Source organism: Myxine glutinosa, chromosome 14 (assembly GCF_964187855.1).
Source record: "Myxine glutinosa chromosome 14, kmMyxGlut1.1, whole genome shotgun sequence".
Taxonomy (NCBI): Eukaryota; Metazoa; Chordata; class Myxini; order Myxiniformes; family Myxinidae; genus Myxine; species Myxine glutinosa.
The window spans coordinates 26,804,536-26,825,532 of NC_136274.1; the positions used below are offsets into that span (position 1 = coordinate 26,804,536).

Below are 20,997 nucleotides of genomic sequence, written 5' to 3' on the forward strand. Positions count from 1 at the left end.
ATACCTCTCCCACCCCCCCTTCCCATGCCTCCCCCCCACCCCCAAAGCCCTCTCCCTCCCACAGATCTCTCGATGTCCCTGCTCTCAGATGTTGTGTTTGTGTTCTTCCCCCTCTCGCCCCATCTTGTCTACCGCTCCCCATGTTATATGTTTTATTTGTCGGTTTGTCTTTCTGTGTGATTAATGTTAGCTCTTTCATGAGCCTCGATGTTGTATACAAAAAAAAAAAAAATCCTTCGGATAACGAAATAACCTGCTTTGATCTTTTTGTGTACTTCTGTGTTTATCTCTGTTCCTCCGTGCATTGAATGTCGATAGAAACCGTTTTGTCGTAGTTGGAATGTCCTGTGTGTCGAAGTCCGATGTCGGATGTCCGGGCAGACACCAAAGACACCGTACTGAAGATACAAGCCGTGTAATATGGAATTCACACATATGTGGGAAAAGGGTTGGCTCCAGATGAATGCCAGATCCCTTCTCAAAAGCATTCAAAGTCCACCCAGTTTATATACACAGACAACTTCAGCGCAGAAAAGATTAGTGTTGTAAACAAGAAACGTGCGCAATGCACCTCATGGCCTTTGAGGTCATTTCCCAGAATGTAGTAGTTTTGTACCAGGGCAGGAAAAACAGAGTTCCTTTCATTGTTAGTTAAGCAGGAAAAGAAACATTGACCAGCTTTAAAAGTTTAGAAGAAAATAGTTAAAATGGTTACAAATAAGAAAGTTTAATAAAGCAATTCTCAGTTCCCACATGTGTCAGCGAGTAGTGGTAGCAATTCGTGGAGCACTCACTTGTGTAGTTTCCAATTCGATGATCGTTCTGCTTCCAAGAGCCTGCGAAGCACATCATTTATGTGCATTGCGCATATACAGTAACCGTTAATGCCCCGTCAAGTGCACGACAGCGTCGGAGCACACTACATCAATATCTCTAGTCATGCATCATACAGATCCAATGCCTTCTGAAGATCTGGATGAAATGCATGCTCTGGTGTGGATTTCTCAGGGTCTACTGGAACTGAGATACCATCAGTTGCCATCTTTCTGATCTGTTCATGGTCTGTTTGACATCCATCGACATTTTCATCGGTTGTATCAGGACGGGCAGGCATTTGTCCCTGGGAGTGAAATGCTGTGAGCTCCTTACAGCTCGATAGCTTTCAGAGCTGCATCAACAAGTAAGTGTCCTTGGATCGCCCGGGTATACGCCTTGCCACTTAGCATGTGAGTCACTCAGTTTACGGTATACATAAGTTTTACAACCACCTTGAGCCCTGATGAATGCATCAAATGTCTGGAGCGAGCGAGTAGGCATATGGCAGACTATGATTGTTTTCAAGTAACTTCCTTCTTGTTCATTCATGATAGTTTTCGACTTCCACCAAAGTGACTGGTTGAAAGTTAGCATGGGAGTGCATCCTTGCTGTCTGCACTCGTCGACAACAAAGTGCAGGGTTGAAAATGGACAACTCGTGTCAGTTAGGTCCATATCTCTCATGGACTTGAATCCAATGGATTATTTACCAGGGTGGGAGCCTTTCCATACGGCCTGCATCATGCCAGACCATGCTGGCATTTTAGGGCGTAGCGACCACGAGATCTTCCAGACGAGATCAAGCCCACTTCGAGGGTCACTCGCACCTTGAGGCAGTAGCTTGTGATAGATCAAGGTCGCTTTCATTTCCTGTGCTGTGTAATAACGAATGTTGATTTTGGCCACGCCGATAATGTTGTCACTTAATGGCAGAATTCTCTGTATAACGGTGCATTTTCTGATTTCTGGTGTCACAGCGGCGATGATCCCCATTCCGTGGAATGTATTCAGCTCATCCAATGTTAGCATATTGTGATCAGCGTTGTCTGCCAAATATTGCTGAAAATGACCGGAAACAGGAATATTGATTGCACAAAAACACGCAGCATATGTCTCAAAGTTGAGAATTTGAGTCGGATGAACAAAACCAAGACTATTCAATGTATCAATCAGAAATGTAGATCCATTTTGGTGATGCAACTGGTACTGCCAGTCTGAATTGAATTGGTGTGGCAAGTACTCTGTCTTGTTGTGTCTAAGGACTTTCAGGATGATGCTTTGATGTAAACTCTTTTTAAATCATTCGTTCTCCCACTAAAAATTTCATCCAGCAGACAACGGAGTATTTCTGGCAAATACGCTGTTATTGTCCAATGATTTCTATTTGAATCAGGAAAATATTCCTTGGATGTCTGCTGATTTTCAAGATATCACTTTTTGCAAGTGCTGCCGCCGCCTTGATTCGATGTTTTTCTGCCACCCGATTGTCCATTTTTGGCATCTCGCAGAATTTCTGAAGAATTTTTGCTATCTTGCTTCTGAAAGTGACTACGTCAGGTTTACCATTGATGTTCGAATTTTAACATTATGACCCAAATGTTCACAGTTTGTTTCATATACTTGCCACTATGTGTCTGCAGATAGCAGATATACATTGAACAAGATCACTTGGTCGTCTGCTCATAATGATTTTCTCAATCCATCGAGAACTTTGAGAAAAGCCGCCTTGTGATGGTTTGGCCTACCCAAACGAGTGTGCTTTGTTGTGTTTTGTTGGCACTGATATCGAGAAGGGATCTGCTTCCCAGTCCAATGATTTGCACGACACATTTGGTGATTAATTGCATTCCCAATATGAATATCCCGGGCATATTCAATCCTGCTTCGGACAGCTTGGTCGCGTTAGGATTGTCACGTGTAAATCTGAAGTCATTACGGGAAATATATAGTCATGTTGTTGTTTATTCGTCAACACTCGGTTCCACACAAAAAGCAATGTTCTGAGAACCTGAATTGAGTTAGGTTCATTTGGCACTTTTCATTTTCTGATCGACCTGGATGTGTTTCTGAGTGAAGTGATTTTACTTTCCTGCGCAAGACTTAGTCGGTGGCCTACAGTGATTGTCACGGTTTTCCCCCGCACTGTGCTGGCAATGTTTACACTTTTGGCCCCCTTCGCCGAGATTTGCACACTTTCTCGACCATTGGCGAGATCTTTCCGGCATATAGCACATTCATGCACGCTTCATCAATAAAAATCCATGATCATGATTCACGAACATGCGTAAATACACACAGGAGCGCAGAAACAGCAATTCTCTTTGTTTAACGTCTGTTATAACTTTCTATTTTAGCACCACCCAGAAGTGAATTATATTCAATAAAGTATGGGTACATTCATAGCCAGACCACTGCATATACACAATATCCTGCATAAAACTTAACCGGCACAAGGAGCTGATTTTTTTAAAGTGTATTGTCTCTAGGGGTATACCGAAGCCTATGCAAGAGAGAAATAGAGAGAAAAAGAAAGTGAGCACAAGAGCGCATTTCTGTTGCAATTTGTTCTTGGTCAGCAGACATACTACCGCATCTGTACTGCTCTTGAATTTTATCCATCAAATATATGTTTCCCTGTATTTACTCTCGGCCATCAGCCAGACCCCCAAAATAGGGTCCATTGGTACCAAAATGAGGGAGTAAGCCTAATATTGATTTTTGGATAGGTCTTTACCCCTAGAATATGAAAATGTGATAGCAAATTCAACCATGTAGCTAAATGGGTGTTAGCACCTCATTTTCAAAATGGCCGCCAAAATGCATGTTTTTCTATTAAAAACACCACGTTTCATATTCTTGTAGGAATTTGTAACAAATAGCATTGCGTTTTGAGATGTTTAAGACTTTACAACTCTCTTAAAGTATGAAATACATCATCTGAACTTTAATCCAAGAAGATAGAATCCAATATGGCGCCCAATTTCACAAAATGGCTGCCATCATAGCAACAACTTTATGCACAAAATATGCACGAAAATAACTGGCATTCAGTAGATTTGCAAGCATACACATGGAAAAAAGTATCGCACCACCACGTATTTTCGACATAGTGGAAATGTATCAATGAATTTTTGCACCTTTTCGTTGCGGTGTAGGGTAATCTTGTGCAACATTTTGTCCAGATGTTGGAACGCAATGAAGAGAACAAAATTGGGTGACACATTCCTGCCTGTCCTTCACATCATTTGTTTGTTGATACTTTCTTATCAACAACAACAACATGCATTTTAAAAGGCCATTTTCCCTGCTAGAGCGGGGGTTAGCCTTGCGGTCCCCATGACAATCTTCTCCATTTTGCCCTATTTTCTGCATCTCTCCTTGTTAATCCCCTTGCCCGCATTTCTTCTTCCACCATCTTTAGCCAAGTCTTTTTCGGTCTTCCCCGTCCTCTGCTTCCTTCTACATTCATTTCCATCACTCTTCTCAACCAGTCACTTTCATCCTTCCTCAACACATGACCAAACCATCTCAACCTGTTCCTCTTCACAGCATCAATCACAGGCTCTATTCCCATCTTTCGCAATTCATCATTTGTCTTCCTCTCTCAACGATACTCCACACATCCACCGAACCATTCGCATTTCCACCCTTTCCAACCTTCGTTGCTGCTCTACGTTCATTACCCATGTCTCGCTCCCATAAATCATAACACTTCTCACACATGCAGCATACACCTTTCCCTTCAGCTTCAACGACACTCCCCTCATCATCAGCACGCCACCCAGTTCCCGAAACTTCTTCCATGCACATCTCACTCGAGCAACCGTTGCCGAGTCTGATCCACCTTCTCCATTCAGCATGTCTCCGAGGTAGCAAAATGTTTTCACACCTTCCAGCTTCACGCCGTCTCCAAGATCCAACTCAACATTTCCTCCATCTGCAGCTCCCTCTGTGCACACCTTACATTTGAATGTAGCTGCCACACTGGTTAATGACCCTCTCAGACCACTACATTTTTGATGAACCCACTCAGCGCACATTGTACATTGAATGGAGTTCACTCTGACACCCTTCCTACACACAGCACAGGGCCACTTCCCAGTTCTTTCCACCTCACCACATGCTTTACCACTTGCCATCACCTACGTCTTTCCGATATTCACCTTCAGACCTTTTGTCTCCATACATTCCTTCCACTTGTTCATCTTTTCCTTCAGTCCATCCATACTTTCCGCAATCAACACCAGATCATCTGCATACAACAACTCCCACGGTAAACCCTCCTTTACGTTCTGAGCCAGCACCTCCATCACAGCTACAAATAGTAGTGGACTTAGTACCGAACCCTGATGCACTCCCACCTTCACCTCAAACTCACCACTGTTCCCGTCCTTCGTCCTTACAGCTGTGCGCGCTCTTTTGTGCATTGCCATCACTACTCTGATCAACCATTCCTCCACTCCTAACTTCCACAATGCCCATGTCAATACTTTGCGTGGTACCCTATCGAATGCTTTCTCCAGATCAACAAACCCAAGAAACAACTTCTTCCTCTTCTCCATGTACTACTCCTGCAACTGCCTCACAATGAAAAGTGCGTCTGTCGGTCCTCTTCCTGGCATGAATCCAAACTGCATTTCGTCGATCTTCACTTTCTTCCTTATCCTCCTCTCCAACACCCTTTCCAATACCTTCATTCCATGCTCCAATAACTTTATCGCTCGATACGAGCCACACTCCAGAGGGTCGCCTTTCCCCTTGTATAGAGGGACGAGGGTACTCAGTTCCCAATCCACTGGAATGCGGCCTTCTTTCACCACCAGATTACAGATCTGTCATTCTCTTCACACCCCAACTTCCTGCTGCCTTCAACATATCTCCCACAACTCCCGTCGGCCCTCCCGCTTTTCTACCCTTCATTGCTTTTTTCGCTTCCTCAACTTCCTTCTCAGTTATCTTCTCTGCCGGTCCTAAAACAGGGTTACTATCAATGTTGCCATCCCATTCATTCGCTGTATTCAACAGCATTTCCATATATCTTTTCCATCTTCCTTTAATTCCATCTGGGTCGACAACGATTTGTCCCACTTCATCCTTCAAGCAACTCACCCCCTTCACATCATCAAACTTTCTTATCAAACAACTAATACTGGTATGGTGATGTCCCAATTGGTTAGCAATCTTTCTAACCCCTAAATCATTTCTAACCCCTAAAACCAGGTATAAGATACCCAAATTTGGGGTATAGGGTGAATAGTGAAAAAAACACTACATTGACCATTGATATTTTGAGAAATTTGGCGGCCATTTTGAAAATGGGTGATAACACACATTTAGCTACATCGTTGAATTTGCTATCACATATTTTCTTATTCTCGAGGTAAAAACCTTGTCAAAAATCATTCTTAGCCTTACTCCCTCAATTTGGTACCGGTTGACCCCCCTAGCTGATAGCCTACTCTTGCAGATTAATGAAACGGCTGGTATTGCTGCAACTCCAAACTCTTCATGCCTCCTATCTCCAGTGTCCATCTGTACAACACCACAAACACGCAGGGTGCTGTCTGTGCATCATCACTGTCTGTGCACGAGCAAACCTCCTTCATTTAACTGCTGTCTGTGGGCGAGCAACCTCCTTTCCCCTTCCCTTTTGTGTGCTTCCAACCCCTCTCTCCACTCCCTGCCCCCAAATGTGCATGTAATCCTTGTCCCCTCCCACCCCACCCTTACCCCATGCTGTCACTATTTCTCATGTCTTTTTAATTTTCCACAGGCCCCGTTGACACCCAAATCTATGCGTCGCCATCCTCGGCCTCCACTGGGTGACTATAATTCGCCGGCCCATTCCCAAGGTGTGTGGGCAAACGGCAGCTCGAAATTGGAAAGGTCAAGGTTACCGCTGACACTACTGATGGCTGTTGTTCCCCATGGACCAACGCTGGTGGACCCATGGACCAATGGACCAACGATCGTGGGAGCTGAAAACTATGCAGATTTCTCTGTGAGTTTGTTTTTATTTTTTTTCATAAGAATTTTGTTTGCAGAAAGAAGGAGCATCTAAATGGGTTACAAAAAATCAAACCGAGACAAAATTTAAACGACAGTTAAACTGACAAGATCAAGCTGCCAGACACAACTGAAGGCAAAATCAAAACGATGCAAACATCATGTGATTGGTTTAGAACCAGTGAGCAGAAGGGGGAGGAAAACAAATAAAAGTTGTTTGCTTGTAAATATGCAGAATGGCAAATGTTTTTTATTCAGATTCCTCCATCCCATACAATTGATTGACTTGTTACAATGTATGCAATCAACATGCTACAACCTCCTGACCAATAAACCTCCTGACCATTCCATTGAAAGGTTGTTATTTGACATGCAGAACCATAGGGAACAGTTTCGGTTTTGACTCTTGGGGGTGAATACGATGCATGATGATGGCGTTGAGCCAGAAACGTGTCCGTGGATTGATTTGATTCCCTTCTCAAAGCAAGGGTTGGCATTGCCAATAAATGGCTGCTGCCAGTGGTGTAACTGCTACCACTGTTTTATGTAATGCGTGTTAGATGATGTTACATATGCGTTACATCATGCACGTTACATCACAAATAGATGCGAGACTATTTCAATGAGCCTGTCTGTGTGTCTGTCTGTCCGCATCCATATATTTTCACTTTAAAATTGTTTTCTTCTGCAACTGCTTATCCAATCAAAAGGAAACTTTATAGATAGGAGGGACTCTCCATGGAGAATATTTTATTGCTAATTGTGTCACAGGTCACATGTTATGACAGTCATATTGGATTTAAGGATTTATTTTTTTTTGGCCATTTTCTCCAAAACTGCTCAACGAAAAAAAACAAATCATGATGTCATCAGTGAAGTGATATTCCAGCAATAATAGGTTAATTTGAAATCTTCATCCAAAAACCTGAAATTTCAGATATCTGATGTATCACCTGATTAGGGCAGAATTAAATTTATGATGTATGTAACCCATGCCAATAAAGGATAAACTATGATATAATATGGTGAATGGATATGGGTAAATGGACCGTAATAGTTGTGTTCAGGTAACGATGGTATTTTTGGTGTGTGTGTGTGTGTGTGTGTGTGTGTGTGTGTGTGTGTGTGTGTGTGTGTGTGTGTGTGTGTGTGTGTGTGTGTGTGTGTGTGTGTGTGTGTGTGTGTGTGTGTGTGTGTGTGTGTGTGTGTGTGTGTGTGTGTGTGTGTGTGTGTGTGTGTGTACACACACATATATATATATATATATATATATATATATTTATTTATTTGCAATCCAGATCCATTTGCTTTATACCTCTCCCATTCCCTTCCCCCACCCCCCACTTTCCCCTGCCCCCTCGCCCAGATCTCCCAATGTCCCTGTTCTCTACCATTGTTGTGCTTATGTGCTTCCCTCTCTCCACATTATCTCCCACTCCCTTTATTGTAAGTTTTATGTGTCCGTTTATGTTATCGCTTGCACGAGCCTCGATCTCGCATCCCAAAAAAAAAGTCAATTTAAACTTTTTTTAATGTAAATGTAAAGTCCATTTAAACTCTCACGCATGATTGGTCACATTCCCAATTGCCGTTAAATACAATTGCTGAAACACCAAGTCCATTGAACTCGGCAATGTGTATTGAAAGCTAGTAACCAAATGAACAATGGGTCATCAGTGCTGGACTACTGCTATGTCTCCATTTGTTCCTAACCTATTAGGGTTGGCTGGGGAATGATTTTTGGCCCAGGTCTTTCACCAACTTGTTGTCCAGGCCTGACGCTCGACTGACGACGTTGGGAATTTGTAATTTTTTTTCCAGGATGTTGGCGATAACCAACTTGTCTTCTCCACGTGAGACGTTGTGTATTTAACACCCCCAATCTTGGCAAGCGGATCTTCAGACGTACCGTCCCTCCGATGTACGGCACGCACATATCGATGCACATCGCCCTGCATGTGAAACGACTTTCAAACTTTTTAATGTGCTCAAATCTAACAAGGAATCTTAGGCGCAGGAGTTGACCATTTGGCCTATTATGCATGTGCCATATTCACTTGATCCATTGGTTTGCTCGTATGATCCATGTCGTGTTGCTCCCCATCCTGACCATTATCTTTATTACCCCCAATTAACCCCTACTGTACCAACCCTCTTACTTGCTGGGTTGTTTTTCCTCAACTCTTCTCGCTCGTTTTCCTGACAATTCATTCTCTTGCTGGTTGTGCCCAATTGTTGCCACATTTACCAAAACGTCAGTTCAACCCTGCTTTTCCATGAGTCTTTCTTTTGTTGAGGAATTTTTTTCTGTCCAACATTGACTTTAGTCTAATCTTTAGTCTTTCGTACTTCTCCATGACAATCTTCTACATTTTGCCCTATTTTCTGCATTAACAAGGGGAGATACAGAAAATAGGGCAAAATGGAGAAGATTGTCATGGGGACTGCAAGGCTAACCCCCGCTCTAGCAGGGAAAATGGCCTTAAAATGCATGTTGTTGTTGTTTTATTGACTTTAGTCGAAACTAATATGTGCATTATTTTGCCTTGTTACTATTTCCAGATCACTCGCTCACCGGACACGGACCAGGGGGCTTCTCGTGTGTGAACACCCCCATTTTAAATCACAATATAAAGAGTGGTGGCGAAAATGTTTATTTTATTGTTTTTTATCTGTTTAAATAAAAGTTTATTGAAAGAATTGTTGATGTGATCTTTGATACAAGTTCGGTTCCTGTCATTTTCTTTGCCAGAGTTAATCCGACTTTTTGTCCTAATTTCATGACTGACTTTCAAAGTTTTGTAATATTTTGTAGGTAAGCATTTGTCGTGTTTGGGGCTTTTTGCCCCCTTCTGATTTGTATTATTAGCTCACCTGGAGCAAAGTTCAGGGGAGCTCATGCGATTTGGCGGCGTCAGTCCGTGAACACCTACAACTTCTCCGAAACCGCTGAAGGGATTGTGACCAAACTCGCCACAAATTATATTTTTTGATTTTACTAAAGTTTGTTCACGACATTTAAAAAATCGGGATCTAAGGGGGTCAAAGTGGATCCGGGTTTGATCCGGGTTTGTGGAGTTACTAAAGTGTATGTAGCCCCCCCTCCCCAAAATAGGATTTTGCTTTCTTCTCAAACTACACACTCAAATTTTAATGAAACCTTATCACAACCTTCATCACCCGTGATGTATCAAAGCTTGTTCACGGCATTAGAAAAATTGGGGTCTGAGGAGGTATACGGGGTTGTGGATTTGGGGGGGTGGGTTGCCTCCAAAAATTTTTTTTTTTTTTTTTTGTGTTTAAAGTCTTATTGTTGTTAGTATGATTCTACATGCTGCCCTGTCTTCGATCAATCATTGAAATTGGTTTAAAATAACTTTAGTCAGTGCAGTACACTGTTTATTCTCCCAGGTGAGCGCCAGGAGTATTACCCCTATGTTTATTGTTGCGATGTCAGTCCATTCTTTGATCTTTGAACCTTGATAGGAGCTGTGGAAGTACTTTCAGTAGTCCTTTCTTAATTGCGAATAATTTGGAAATGCACAACAATACTGTAGATGGATGTTTTCATTTGGTTCAACATGCACACATTTGTAGTCTTAAAAGAATGTGCACTCTCCAACTCACTCACATAAGGGGCCATCTGCTTTCATAACTTGCCTCATTATTTGCTTCCTTGCAGTGGGAACGAACTCCCTACTGTGGTTCACAAGTAAAATATGCTTTAGTTTCTCAAATGTTTCGTCTAGTGCATTAATCTTCTTACTGTCTCGACTTTAATATCCCCTTTGTTTCGCTCATCTTTTATCAGACCGGAGCCCTGACTGAGCAAGGGCATACACCTGTTACTTAGCAATTGCCCCAGCCTTTGGAGCAAAGTGTATATTGTCGTGCGAATCCCTCCGGTTAATACCAGGGACCCCGGATGGACCAAACGGATCTACTGGAGGCGACGACCAAACACGGATTTGACTATGAAGCGCGGGAAGAAGAAGATAAAGAAGCGGGAAAAGCGCTTACCTGGAGCGCGCCGACTGCAGCTCCGGTCCTATAGGGAATTAATGTACTCGAACACCGAATTAGAATGTACAAAAAGTGATTTATTCATGGAACCCGATAAGGAACGCGACGGTAATCAAATAATGGTCGTAAGTTGGGATCCCACACACCAGACTCAACAACAGGACACAGGAATGAATGAAAGGAAAATAAAGCGTTGGCGTGTATTTGTGAAATGTGCGTCTTAACTGTCCGTCGTCTTGTCGTGTCTGCCGTCTGAACGTGGCTCCGTTCGGCCTCGTCTGTTCAGCGGCACGCCTCGCTCCAAGCTCCAAATCGATCGCACACGAGGTCCCGCCCGCTCACAGCACCACTCCAAGCACCACAAAGATGGCGAACCAAGGACCACCAGGGACCTCCCAAGACCAAGAAGGGAAGTGCAGAGACAAGCGAGGAAAGTGACGTGCAGCGCAAGAGGGAAAATGTCATCCGGCACGCTCTTTTATAACCTGCCTTGACTCTCCTCCAATATTCTGTTTTGCTGGCGCCCTCATTGGCCGAGTGCTTCCCGCACCAGTTTTGCTTGCCCTGATTGGCTGGAGGTTCGTGCCTTCCGCGCCAACCAATCACACTTTCCCTGTAGGGTGGTTATAGCTCGTGTCACTCCATGTAGCTAGGCCTGCCGGAGGTGCCCCGATCTGGCTTCCTGCTTGTCTTCCAAAGTCGTTGTAAGGTAAGAGGATTTAATTACTGTGTGCACTAAAGGGCCTATCTAAGTGTTTATATGAGTATGCATTGCCATAAGGGAGAAAGTTTTGGTGACAGGGACGACGACGAACAAAGGAATCTTATCCATAATTCCTGGACTATTTAGCACGCCCTGCTCCCCCGTAGCGGGGACATCAATACAGCTTATCCCGACAAACCGGACTACACATGGAACTTATTACAGGGTAGATTCCCTATCGCGACAGTCGAATACCTACCTATACAGATCTATCTGACTCTAGATATTCCTTTACCCCACCGACATAACAATATATTATGAAGGCTCCTGGAACTGAACCTGAATTGTCTTCATACGACATGAGTGTATGTAGCAGTTCTGCGTGATCACGTATTTATCTTCCTTTTTGATGTTGCAACTGTGTGGTAAATAAATTTTGCACTCTGAACCTACTTGAAGTGGTTAATCTTCTACAGTATTTGGCGTACCTGGGTGGGCCACAAAATCTCAGGTGGGAAGAGACGTGAGCCGGTGATTTGGGGTGGACTGATGTGGGCAGCCAGCTGAAATAAGAGGTAATTACTTTTTATAACCCTTCCATGCCGGTCTTCGCTCCAAGCTTTTGTGCTCGCTTGGTTCTGTCCTGTCGGGTGAAGTGGCACTGAGTATTTAGAGTTGGAACATTTAATGGGAAGCAGGTAACGGGGTTTTGTGGAAGGTTGTGCAAAAGTGTATGCACATTGTTTCCGTCCTTGCTGTGGTGCGTGCAGAATACCATCCCGTGTATTTGAACAAAGGCTGAACGCCCTGGAGAGGCAGACGGTGGAGGTTAATTGTATTCTTGCACAGCAAGGGAATTCAACGTTTTGTTGTGTATGGGGATGTAAAATTGTGTATTCTAGTCGTGGTAAAGTGGTTTGGTTGGTTGAATAATTGTTGAGATAAGGGAGGTGTAAGTTTCCTGCTGTGGTTGCACAGTTGACTGTCCTAGTGTGCCCGTGTATGAGGCTCGAAGCCTTAGAGGCACAGAGACCGAGGTGAGTTACTAAATTCAGTGTGGGTTGTGGAACTGTTGAGCAGTTCAGATGTGAGTTTTGGTTAAGTGGTGGAAAGGTGTGGGTGATTCACACACCCTCCATGTACATGGTGTATTTGTAAAGTTCTGAGAAGTTGAATTATGTGTACTAGCAACGGTACCTGCCCTACGGGCAGGGCTTCCATTGGGAAGTCGAAATGAAAAGGCAAAATATCAGAAATTGAAGGCAGAATTTTTTTATTTTAAACGATTCATATAAACATCCGTTGAATCATATCAAACGTAAATCATCAAAATCAAAACAGTATCTTTGGAATTTCAATAAAAGCCATCACTGTTCATATCAGAAAATATTATTCCATCGTGGTGATCTATGGCATCCATCAGGCCTTGGTACTTGTCTGCATGGATCGTCTTCTGGTTTTCTTGCCCACCGAGGTCTTGACGCTTCAGCCTTGGCATACTGATCGCATGCGTACTGCTGAGTAAGTCATCGACACCATGACCCGATTGCAATTTTGATCTCTGATCTGAAGGTGGAACCTTGTGAACTCACTTGGGGATATAGTGCCTCGGCCTTTTGCATGAGGGATGTCGATCTTGAATCCTCCTTCACCATGCGGGAACATCAGCACATAGTGAAGAGGATCGTAGCTCTGGTGCAGCTCCGTGATGGTTTGAAGTCTACCTTCACGCTTATAGAGGATGACGTTCAAATGGTCCACATGCTCGCCGGGTATGATGATGGATACCTCGCTTGCCTGCGGGAGGTTGTAACGTCGAGCATGCTCACCTGAAAGCCGCTTGCTTGCATCCAGAACCATGGTGATGTTGTCTGCTTCCATCAACTCAAGGGCAGATTTCAGAGACTGGATGTAGGGATTGTTCTGACGCAGCCAGTCTTGGAGAGTCTTCAGAATGTCAATATTACCGTTGAGCTGTTCATTAAATCTGTCGGTTTTCCATTTCATCAGTCATGGAACCATATTTGAGCAAACGTTGGATGTGATTGATCACTTCCTGGCTGGAGTGGTCCAATGCGATGGTAGACTACCTTGAAGCTTCACCATGGGGCTAAATCCTGGCATGAAGTGCTCCTTGATTCTGATCGATGCCATGGCCAAGGCATTGTTGAACTGGCGTATCTTAATAAACTCCTTTCGGTCGAACAGAACTTTGAAATCTTCAGGGTAGGTCTCGAGTAGATTGATTTCAATTTTGCCCTTCTCACAGCAGAATCCAGGTCGTTCGTCATTCCAGCAGTAGGCCTTGCAGAAGGGGCACTTACGTCCTGTATCATACAGACTTGGCAGCTTGTGACCTTGCTGCTTTGCTGGATAGTCGGCTTCCTCAAAGTGCTGGACATCAAACACTGCTCCAAATCCTCCTTTTGCATTAGAGCCGCTTTAAGCTTGACTTTCATAGCGCTCTGGTGTGCAGCTGTGTCACGATCTTGTTCAGCAGATCTGTATTCCTCGGACTGCCTCCGAGACTGGTGTGCAGCTGTCACGTACTTGTTCTGCCTCCGATAGTCCTCGTCTAGGCGAGCCTTCTTTCTTGCAACAGCTTCTTTGGACGTTTTCGTTAATGAGGCTTTCCGTTTGGTCGGCATTTTACCGGTTTATCTTAAACAGTACCTGCCCAGAAATACGTACCAGAGAAAACAAATTGTTTTGGCAATGGCCTCTCCAATATTGTACCCGTTTGATGTTTGTCACAGTCTCCAGTACCCGTTTGTGACGATGTTATGTTTTCATTGTGACGAAAATATTCGAATTTCACGAATATGTGAATTGTGATTGTTTCATTGTGATGTTGGTACAAAATCATTCCATTTTTTTTTTCTTAAAGAAAAGTGTACAGTTGATATCACGATTTGAAACATGATGGAATAATATAATAATAAAATAAAATAAAAGGTCTTTAATTTTAAAAAAAATTAAGAAAAGGTTTAAAGGAAAAGGTCTTTGTCCGTTTAATAAAAGGTCTTTGTCCGAGGTCACAGAGTTCGATAGGTGCAGCTCTGCAGCCATTTATGCAGCACCCAGGAAAACATCGTCACAATGAGAACAATGGACGTTATGCGAACGTGAATGTTATGCGGGAGTCCAAACCTGAGAATACTGGAGACCAAAGCTGAAATTGGAAAAACTAAATAGCCTATTTTACTCCTGGAGATCCCAGGATTACCCACACAAAATATCGTTTCGATCGGTTGAGCCGTTTTTGCGGTACCTTCCAACAGACGGACAGACATTTGGTGAATTATTATAGTAAGATTGTCAGTGATGTACTTGTGTACCACCCACCGTTCATGCCTAAGGGGCAAAGCCAGACGGTTGTTTGAGCTGTAGGTGAGATTTAATATTCTCTTAATCAAAGGGAGGTGCGAAGCACCCCTCCCTTTATACAAGGGATCGTTTCTCTGTACGCAGCTTTAACATGGGGACTGAAAATTAGTTTCTCGGCTTCTACTAGACGAAATCGGCTGCAAATTTCAGATGTAAATGCTTTGTACATTAAGGTAATATGTTCCAAATTTCAGCAACGTCTTTCCTACATTCTTAAGTTTTATTTGAAAAACCCTCAATCACGTTGGATCCATCCATCCACCCAAAATGTGTTGGTGCTCATATATCAAGGGCAATACATTGAAACTAGCTGAAACTTGGAATATACGTCGGCCAATAGGTCTAGTTAATGGCTTTCAAAACAAATTCCACCGAAGTGCTATAGTTTTTGCTTTGAAATTATATATTTATATATATATATATATATATATATATATATACATGAATAAAAACATATATATATACACACTTTATAACTCTTCAAAATGTTATTACCCAAATCTAACATGCTGGCCCAATGGACTCATGGATAAGGCATCGGACCCCCAAGCTGCGGATTGTGGTTCCAGTCTTGACTGGGTTGGAAAAAAAATTCACCTTACTTTTTTTAAGTCTTTTATATCGTCTTTGATATCGTCTTGAATAAAGTCTTGTACGATGAACTAATGCATTGTGCTCGTATTTAAAATGTATCTTGTGAAAAATGCCAGGGGCATAGAAAAGGCCCCTTTATATCAAGGTATGTGCCATGGCGAAAAGTATAAAAAAGGACATTCAAAAAATCTTGTGCATGCTGGACTACCCTTATCTTCTGAGGAAGAACCAAGTAATGCTCTGGAAAAGTTAATGTGAAGGGACACCAATTTGATTCATACAGCTGCATGAAGAAGTAAATGTATTTCATTTGCCAGATGTAGGGCGCACCTTTATATGAACTTTTCTTGAGCATTACTTGGTTCCTCCCAAGAACACAAGGGGGGTAGTCGAGCATGCACACAATATTTTTTGAATGTCCCTTCTTTTCTATACTTTGCCGCATGGCACATACCCTTATATAAAGGGGCCTTTTCTATGCCCCTGGCATTTTACCCAAGAATATACTTTTTACATCGGAAAAAAAAAAATGGCAGACAAAATTGACACCCTCGACTTGACATTTGGTAGCACATCCTTTGGACAAAACTGCAGTCAAGCGCTTCCTATAGCCATAAATGAGCTTCCTACACTTCTCTACTGGCAGTTTGGTCCACTCTTCTTGTGCAAACTGCTGCAGTTCTCCCAGATTTGAAGGGTTCCTTCTCCCAACTGCTTTCAGATCTCCCCACAGGTGTTCAATGGGATTTAGGTCTGGAATCATTGCTGGCCGTTTCAGACAGTCCAGCGTTTTGTCTTGAACCATTCCTGGGTGCTTTTTGAAGTGTTTGGGGGTCATTATCCTGCTGCAAGACCCATGACCTTCGATGGAGACCGAGCTTTCTGACACTGAGTTGAACATTGCGCTCCAAAATGCCTTGATAATCTCCTGATTGTTCGTGCACGTGACTTTGGGAGTGTGACATTCCACTAACGTTTGGCGTATCGTGAGTTTATTGCTTTGAGAGCATTGGGGAATGATGGTACCATCATATGTATTGTTCATTTGATGCCAGTGATATTTTCATGGTACTTTCTCTGATCGTGTTATTATTGTGTATGTGAGAGTTCTTAATACAATTACTTGTTTTGTTCTACACAATTGCATTGGTGTGGTTTTACCATGGTTTATTAGATCACTCAAAATAACATGTTTCTGCCACGTTCCCCCTCAAAACTCTGAGGGGCACCGTAACCGGAGTTTGGGGAGGTAACACGTAACACTTTGGTTAGTTTGTCCATAGAATGGTCAGCTCTTATGGTCCTGGGGTGTGCACCAACACAGTCAATGACTTTAGCAGCATTGAGGAGAGCAAGGGTACTTTGTCCTTCACTATTTTCGGTAGAAATGTTCACTGAAGGCCTCGTCCTATTATGCAACGGCCTCAACCCCTCTACTCCAGCATTCGGTCAAATAAGTCGGATAAATCTCTCTCATTTTATTCTTCTTGCTGCAAATGACCCTCAGAAATTGCCTCAGATGGGATGAAGGACCAACGAGAGACCACCCCTCAAAAGCACAACCAAATCAAGACCTCAGGGTGAATGCAATACCATGTCCATGCCTTCGGCAAGTAGCCTTGTCTCCTACAAAACTCTATTGAGTCCTTCGAGTTGCAGAGCAGCCAAATACACCACCACTCTCGTGTTCACTATTCATCACCACACTGGTGTTTGAGGTGAAACCCTAAACTTCGCTTCTCTGAGTTGACGAGCTTGGACAGCACACCAGATCCTCGAAAGCTAAAGTCTGGACCACCACATTTTTCATCACCGAATCGCCACAATCACCACCAGATCACCACAGTTACACACTCATCAGACACAAGACATTACGAGTTCACAGGTAGTAACATCTGTGGGGTAGAGTGGATCAACAATCCTGCTCACTCTAAATCTTGTGAGGTGTCAGCTCCTCATCCTTGTACGTTGTATAACTCCACATCAAAGTTGTCACCTGTGGCTCCCCATTATCAGGACAGACATGATCAGCTCTGGCATGAGCAATGTCTCTGCACATAAAGTAGTGCGTTAAAAGCTCGTCTCCCGCACAGCGGAAGCTGTGGTTTTGCAATAACCTCTGTGTGTGTCGGCAGTTGTTATCTCCAATATACGGGTTTCAGAAGGTGGAACAGAGCCCTCCTAGGTCTCAAAGTATCCACCTTTGTGTGTGTGCATGTATATCTCGACATACAGTTGTGGCCAAAAATATTGGCACCTTGCACTTTTTGAAATAATGCACCATTAATTCCAGAAAATTGTTGAAAGTATAAAATATTTTGGTATCCACATATGTATTTCTTTGGTTTGCAGTGGAACAAAACAAAAAAAGCTGAAAATATTACTAAATGTTAGCTTATTCCACACAGAAATCCTAAAATGGCCCAGACAATATTATTGGCACCTTTTAGAAGTTGTTAGAAATAATTCGATTTCAAGCAGGTGATTCTCCTTTACTTTGGAATTGAACTCACCTGTGGTGAGTTGCAGGTGCCTGCAATATAAAAACCACTCATTCAACCAGTTTGAATGGAGAAAAGGAGTCATTCTGCTGTTTTGTGGCACTGTGTGTACCACAATGAGCATGGAGAAAAGAAAGAAAACCAGATAATTTTCTGAGGAGGTCAGACATAAGATTGTAGCCAAGCATGGACAATCTCAAGGCTATAAGTCCATCTCCAGAGTCCTTTATGTTCCTGTGTCCACCGTACACAATGTTATCAGGAAGTTTAATGTCCACAGCACTGTAGCCAACCTCCCTGGATGTGGCCGCAAGAGAAAACCTGATCGAAGATTGCAGCGAAGGATTGTTCGAATGGTGGAGAAAGCACCTCGATCAACTGCCAAACAGATTCAAGCTGACCTTCAGAAACAAGGTACAACAGTTTCAACAAGCATCATCCGTCACCAACTCTTTGAAAGGGGGGATTCTACGGTAGGAGACCCAGGAGGACCCCACTGCTGAGCGAGAGAGACATAAGAAAGCCTGACTGGATTTTGCCAAAACACACCTGAACAAGCCCAAATCCTTCTGGGAGAATGTCCTGTGGACAGATGAAATCAAATTAGATTTTTTTGGTGACGCACATCATCTCTATGTTTACAGAAAACAAAATGAAGCCTTCAAAGAAAAGAACACCTTCCTTACAGTCAAACATAGAGGTTCGGTGATGTTTTGGGGTTGCTGCGCTGCCTCTGGCACTGGGTGCCTTTAATGTGTGCATGGCATCATTAAATCAGGAGATTACCCAGGCATTTTGAGGGCAATGTTCAACCCAGTGTCAGAAATCTGGGTCTCCATCGAAGGTCATGGGTCTTGCAGCAGGACAATGACCCCAAACACACTTCAAAAAGCACCCAGGAATAGTTCAAGACAAAACGCTGGACTGTTCTGAAGTGGCCGGCAATGAGTCCAGATCTAAATCCCATTGAACACCTGTGGGGAGATCTGAAAACAGCAGTTGGGAGAAGGCACCCTTCAAATATGGGAGAACTGGAACAGTTTGCACAGGAAGAGTGGGCCAAACGTCCAGTAGAGATGTGTAGGAAGCTCATTCATGGCTATAGGAAGTGCTTGACTGCAGTTATTTTGTCCAAAGACTGTGCTACCAAATATTATGTCGAGGGTGTCAATAATTTTGTCGATGCCATTTCTTTTTATTTTCTGATTTGAAAGGACATATGAAGTTCTGAATCAAAAACAAAGGTTCTGTTATATTAACAGTGAAATAAAGAATTGTGGAGACCAAATACTTTTGTCAATTTTAACTTATTTTTCGAAATAATTGTGAGTAATTTGAAAAAAGGGCAAGGGTGCCAATATTTTTGGCCACGACTGTGTTTGTGTGTGTGTGTGTGTGTGTGTGTGTGTGTGTGTTTATATATATACACACACACGCACACATTGTCGTGTGCCTACCCTGTAGTGAACACCGCAGGGCGACACGGATGACCAAACGAGCTTTTACCCCAAGGCGTTCAATCCGATGATGAAGGTATTCGTTACACGTGAGGAAAAGGAGAATGACGAACTTACCTGGACGGCTTCCACCAGCAGTCTTTGAACCTGTGGTGTTGTCGTGGCTGGCACTGCCAGCGGTATTGTCCTCCAAACACTTCACTTTGATCTTCTAAATTCTACATTCTAATCCTTCATTAAACGACCATTCAGCCCATCAAAGCCTGTGTGCTAGGATTGCCAACTTGTGGGTGCTTGTTCGTGTTAAGGGAAGGAGCTAAGGCTAGGAGTTAGGGATCTTTGTTCCATTCACATTTCTTTCTACCTTTTCATATTTCTCTTTATTCATTATTTTTCTTGCTTCTTCTTCATTTCTCTCTTTCTTTATCTATCTGTCTTCGGAGAAGTGAATTCTTGCAGAATTTTTTTTCCTGGAAGATTCACTTGGCTACGCCTGGATGGGTTTGAGGGTAGAGGAGTAGCGGCTGAAACCCGGATCCTGTCCAGGTTCCTCCTGATGACTCCATCTTTGGTCTTTACTGTTTTTGTTTTGGTTCATTGTGATGACTCCAATGTAGTATTTGGCTTTTGTTTCATTCTGAATGATTAAAGGCAAGACACACATAAACAACGTCCAATGAACGCACCAGTCATCCAGTGCGATACAAAATGTCTTCAAAGAACTTGGTTGTGCGCTTTCAACCAATCGGAGAAAGTTACGAAATTCAAACACACCACGTCATGATGCAGCATCCAATCAGCAATGAGAATTAGTGGAGGAAGAATAATTTTAGGTGAGAAAAATTGGGGACAGAGATGAAAATTGGAAAAGCTTTGCAGAAAATTCCCCATAATTCCTGGGGGTGGAAGGTACCTAATTTGCATATTTCCAAGATGGCCGACACCAGCGAAGGTAAAATTTATACCTTTTGAACCAAAGAGGATAGAAGCATATTTAACATGTCTAGTTCCACTAATGTTAGGGTGGAGAACTCATTTCCGAGGTTTTTGGGTGGCTGCAGGGTCATTTAGAGGGGGTCAAATTAGGCAAATTAGGCACCTAAATTTGCATATGTTGAAGATTGCCACCACTAAAAGCTGTAATTGTGATACTTGTGATAATTGTGGAACCAATTGTTATAGAATAATAAATGACACTTCTGAATTCATACCAGATTTCAATATAAACAACAGGAAATTGGTTGTGTTAAGCTGTCGTGGGGTTTTTTAGCATACAAAACATACAAAACAATTCAATAATTTAGTGCGTCCAAGGGAACACAAGCAAGTAAGTAAGCAAGCAAGTGCAAGTGCAAGGGGATTTAAGGTAATCTAATCAATCTCCTCAACAACTGGGGCATTATAACAGTTCTCTCCTAGACATGTTTCACACAATGGTGTGCATGCACGACCTGCCTTCCTGCAATTGCAAGAGGCTGTCTTGCATCCCATTTTACAGTTGCAGAATATG

General features: G+C 42.9%; 2 protein-coding genes across 5 annotated transcripts in view; both read left to right on the forward strand.

Annotated features, from left to right (window-relative positions):
• Positions 1–9,522, forward strand: part of LOC137417184 (protein regulator of cytokinesis 1-like) — a 58,101-nt gene extending 48,579 nt beyond the window's left edge. For all 4 annotated transcript variants that reach the window (XM_078768507.1, XM_078768505.1, XM_078768506.1 and 1 more), the window contains exons 13-14: positions 6,590–6,817; positions 9,385–9,522. In XM_078768507.1, the coding sequence (XP_078624633.1) occupies positions 6,590–6,817; positions 9,385–9,429 (273 nt within the window). In that variant the 3' untranslated portion in view covers positions 9,430–9,522. The remainder of the gene's footprint in view (positions 1–6,589; positions 6,818–9,384) is intronic.
• Positions 9,523–12,047: 2,525 nt separating this feature from the next.
• LOC137417186 (protein regulator of cytokinesis 1-like) overlaps positions 12,048–20,997 on the forward strand; it is a 62,970-nt gene continuing 54,020 nt past the window's right edge. The window contains exon 1 of the mRNA XM_078768191.1: positions 12,048–12,123. The gene's annotated coding sequence lies outside the window, so the exon portion shown is untranslated. The remainder of the gene's footprint in view (positions 12,124–20,997) is intronic.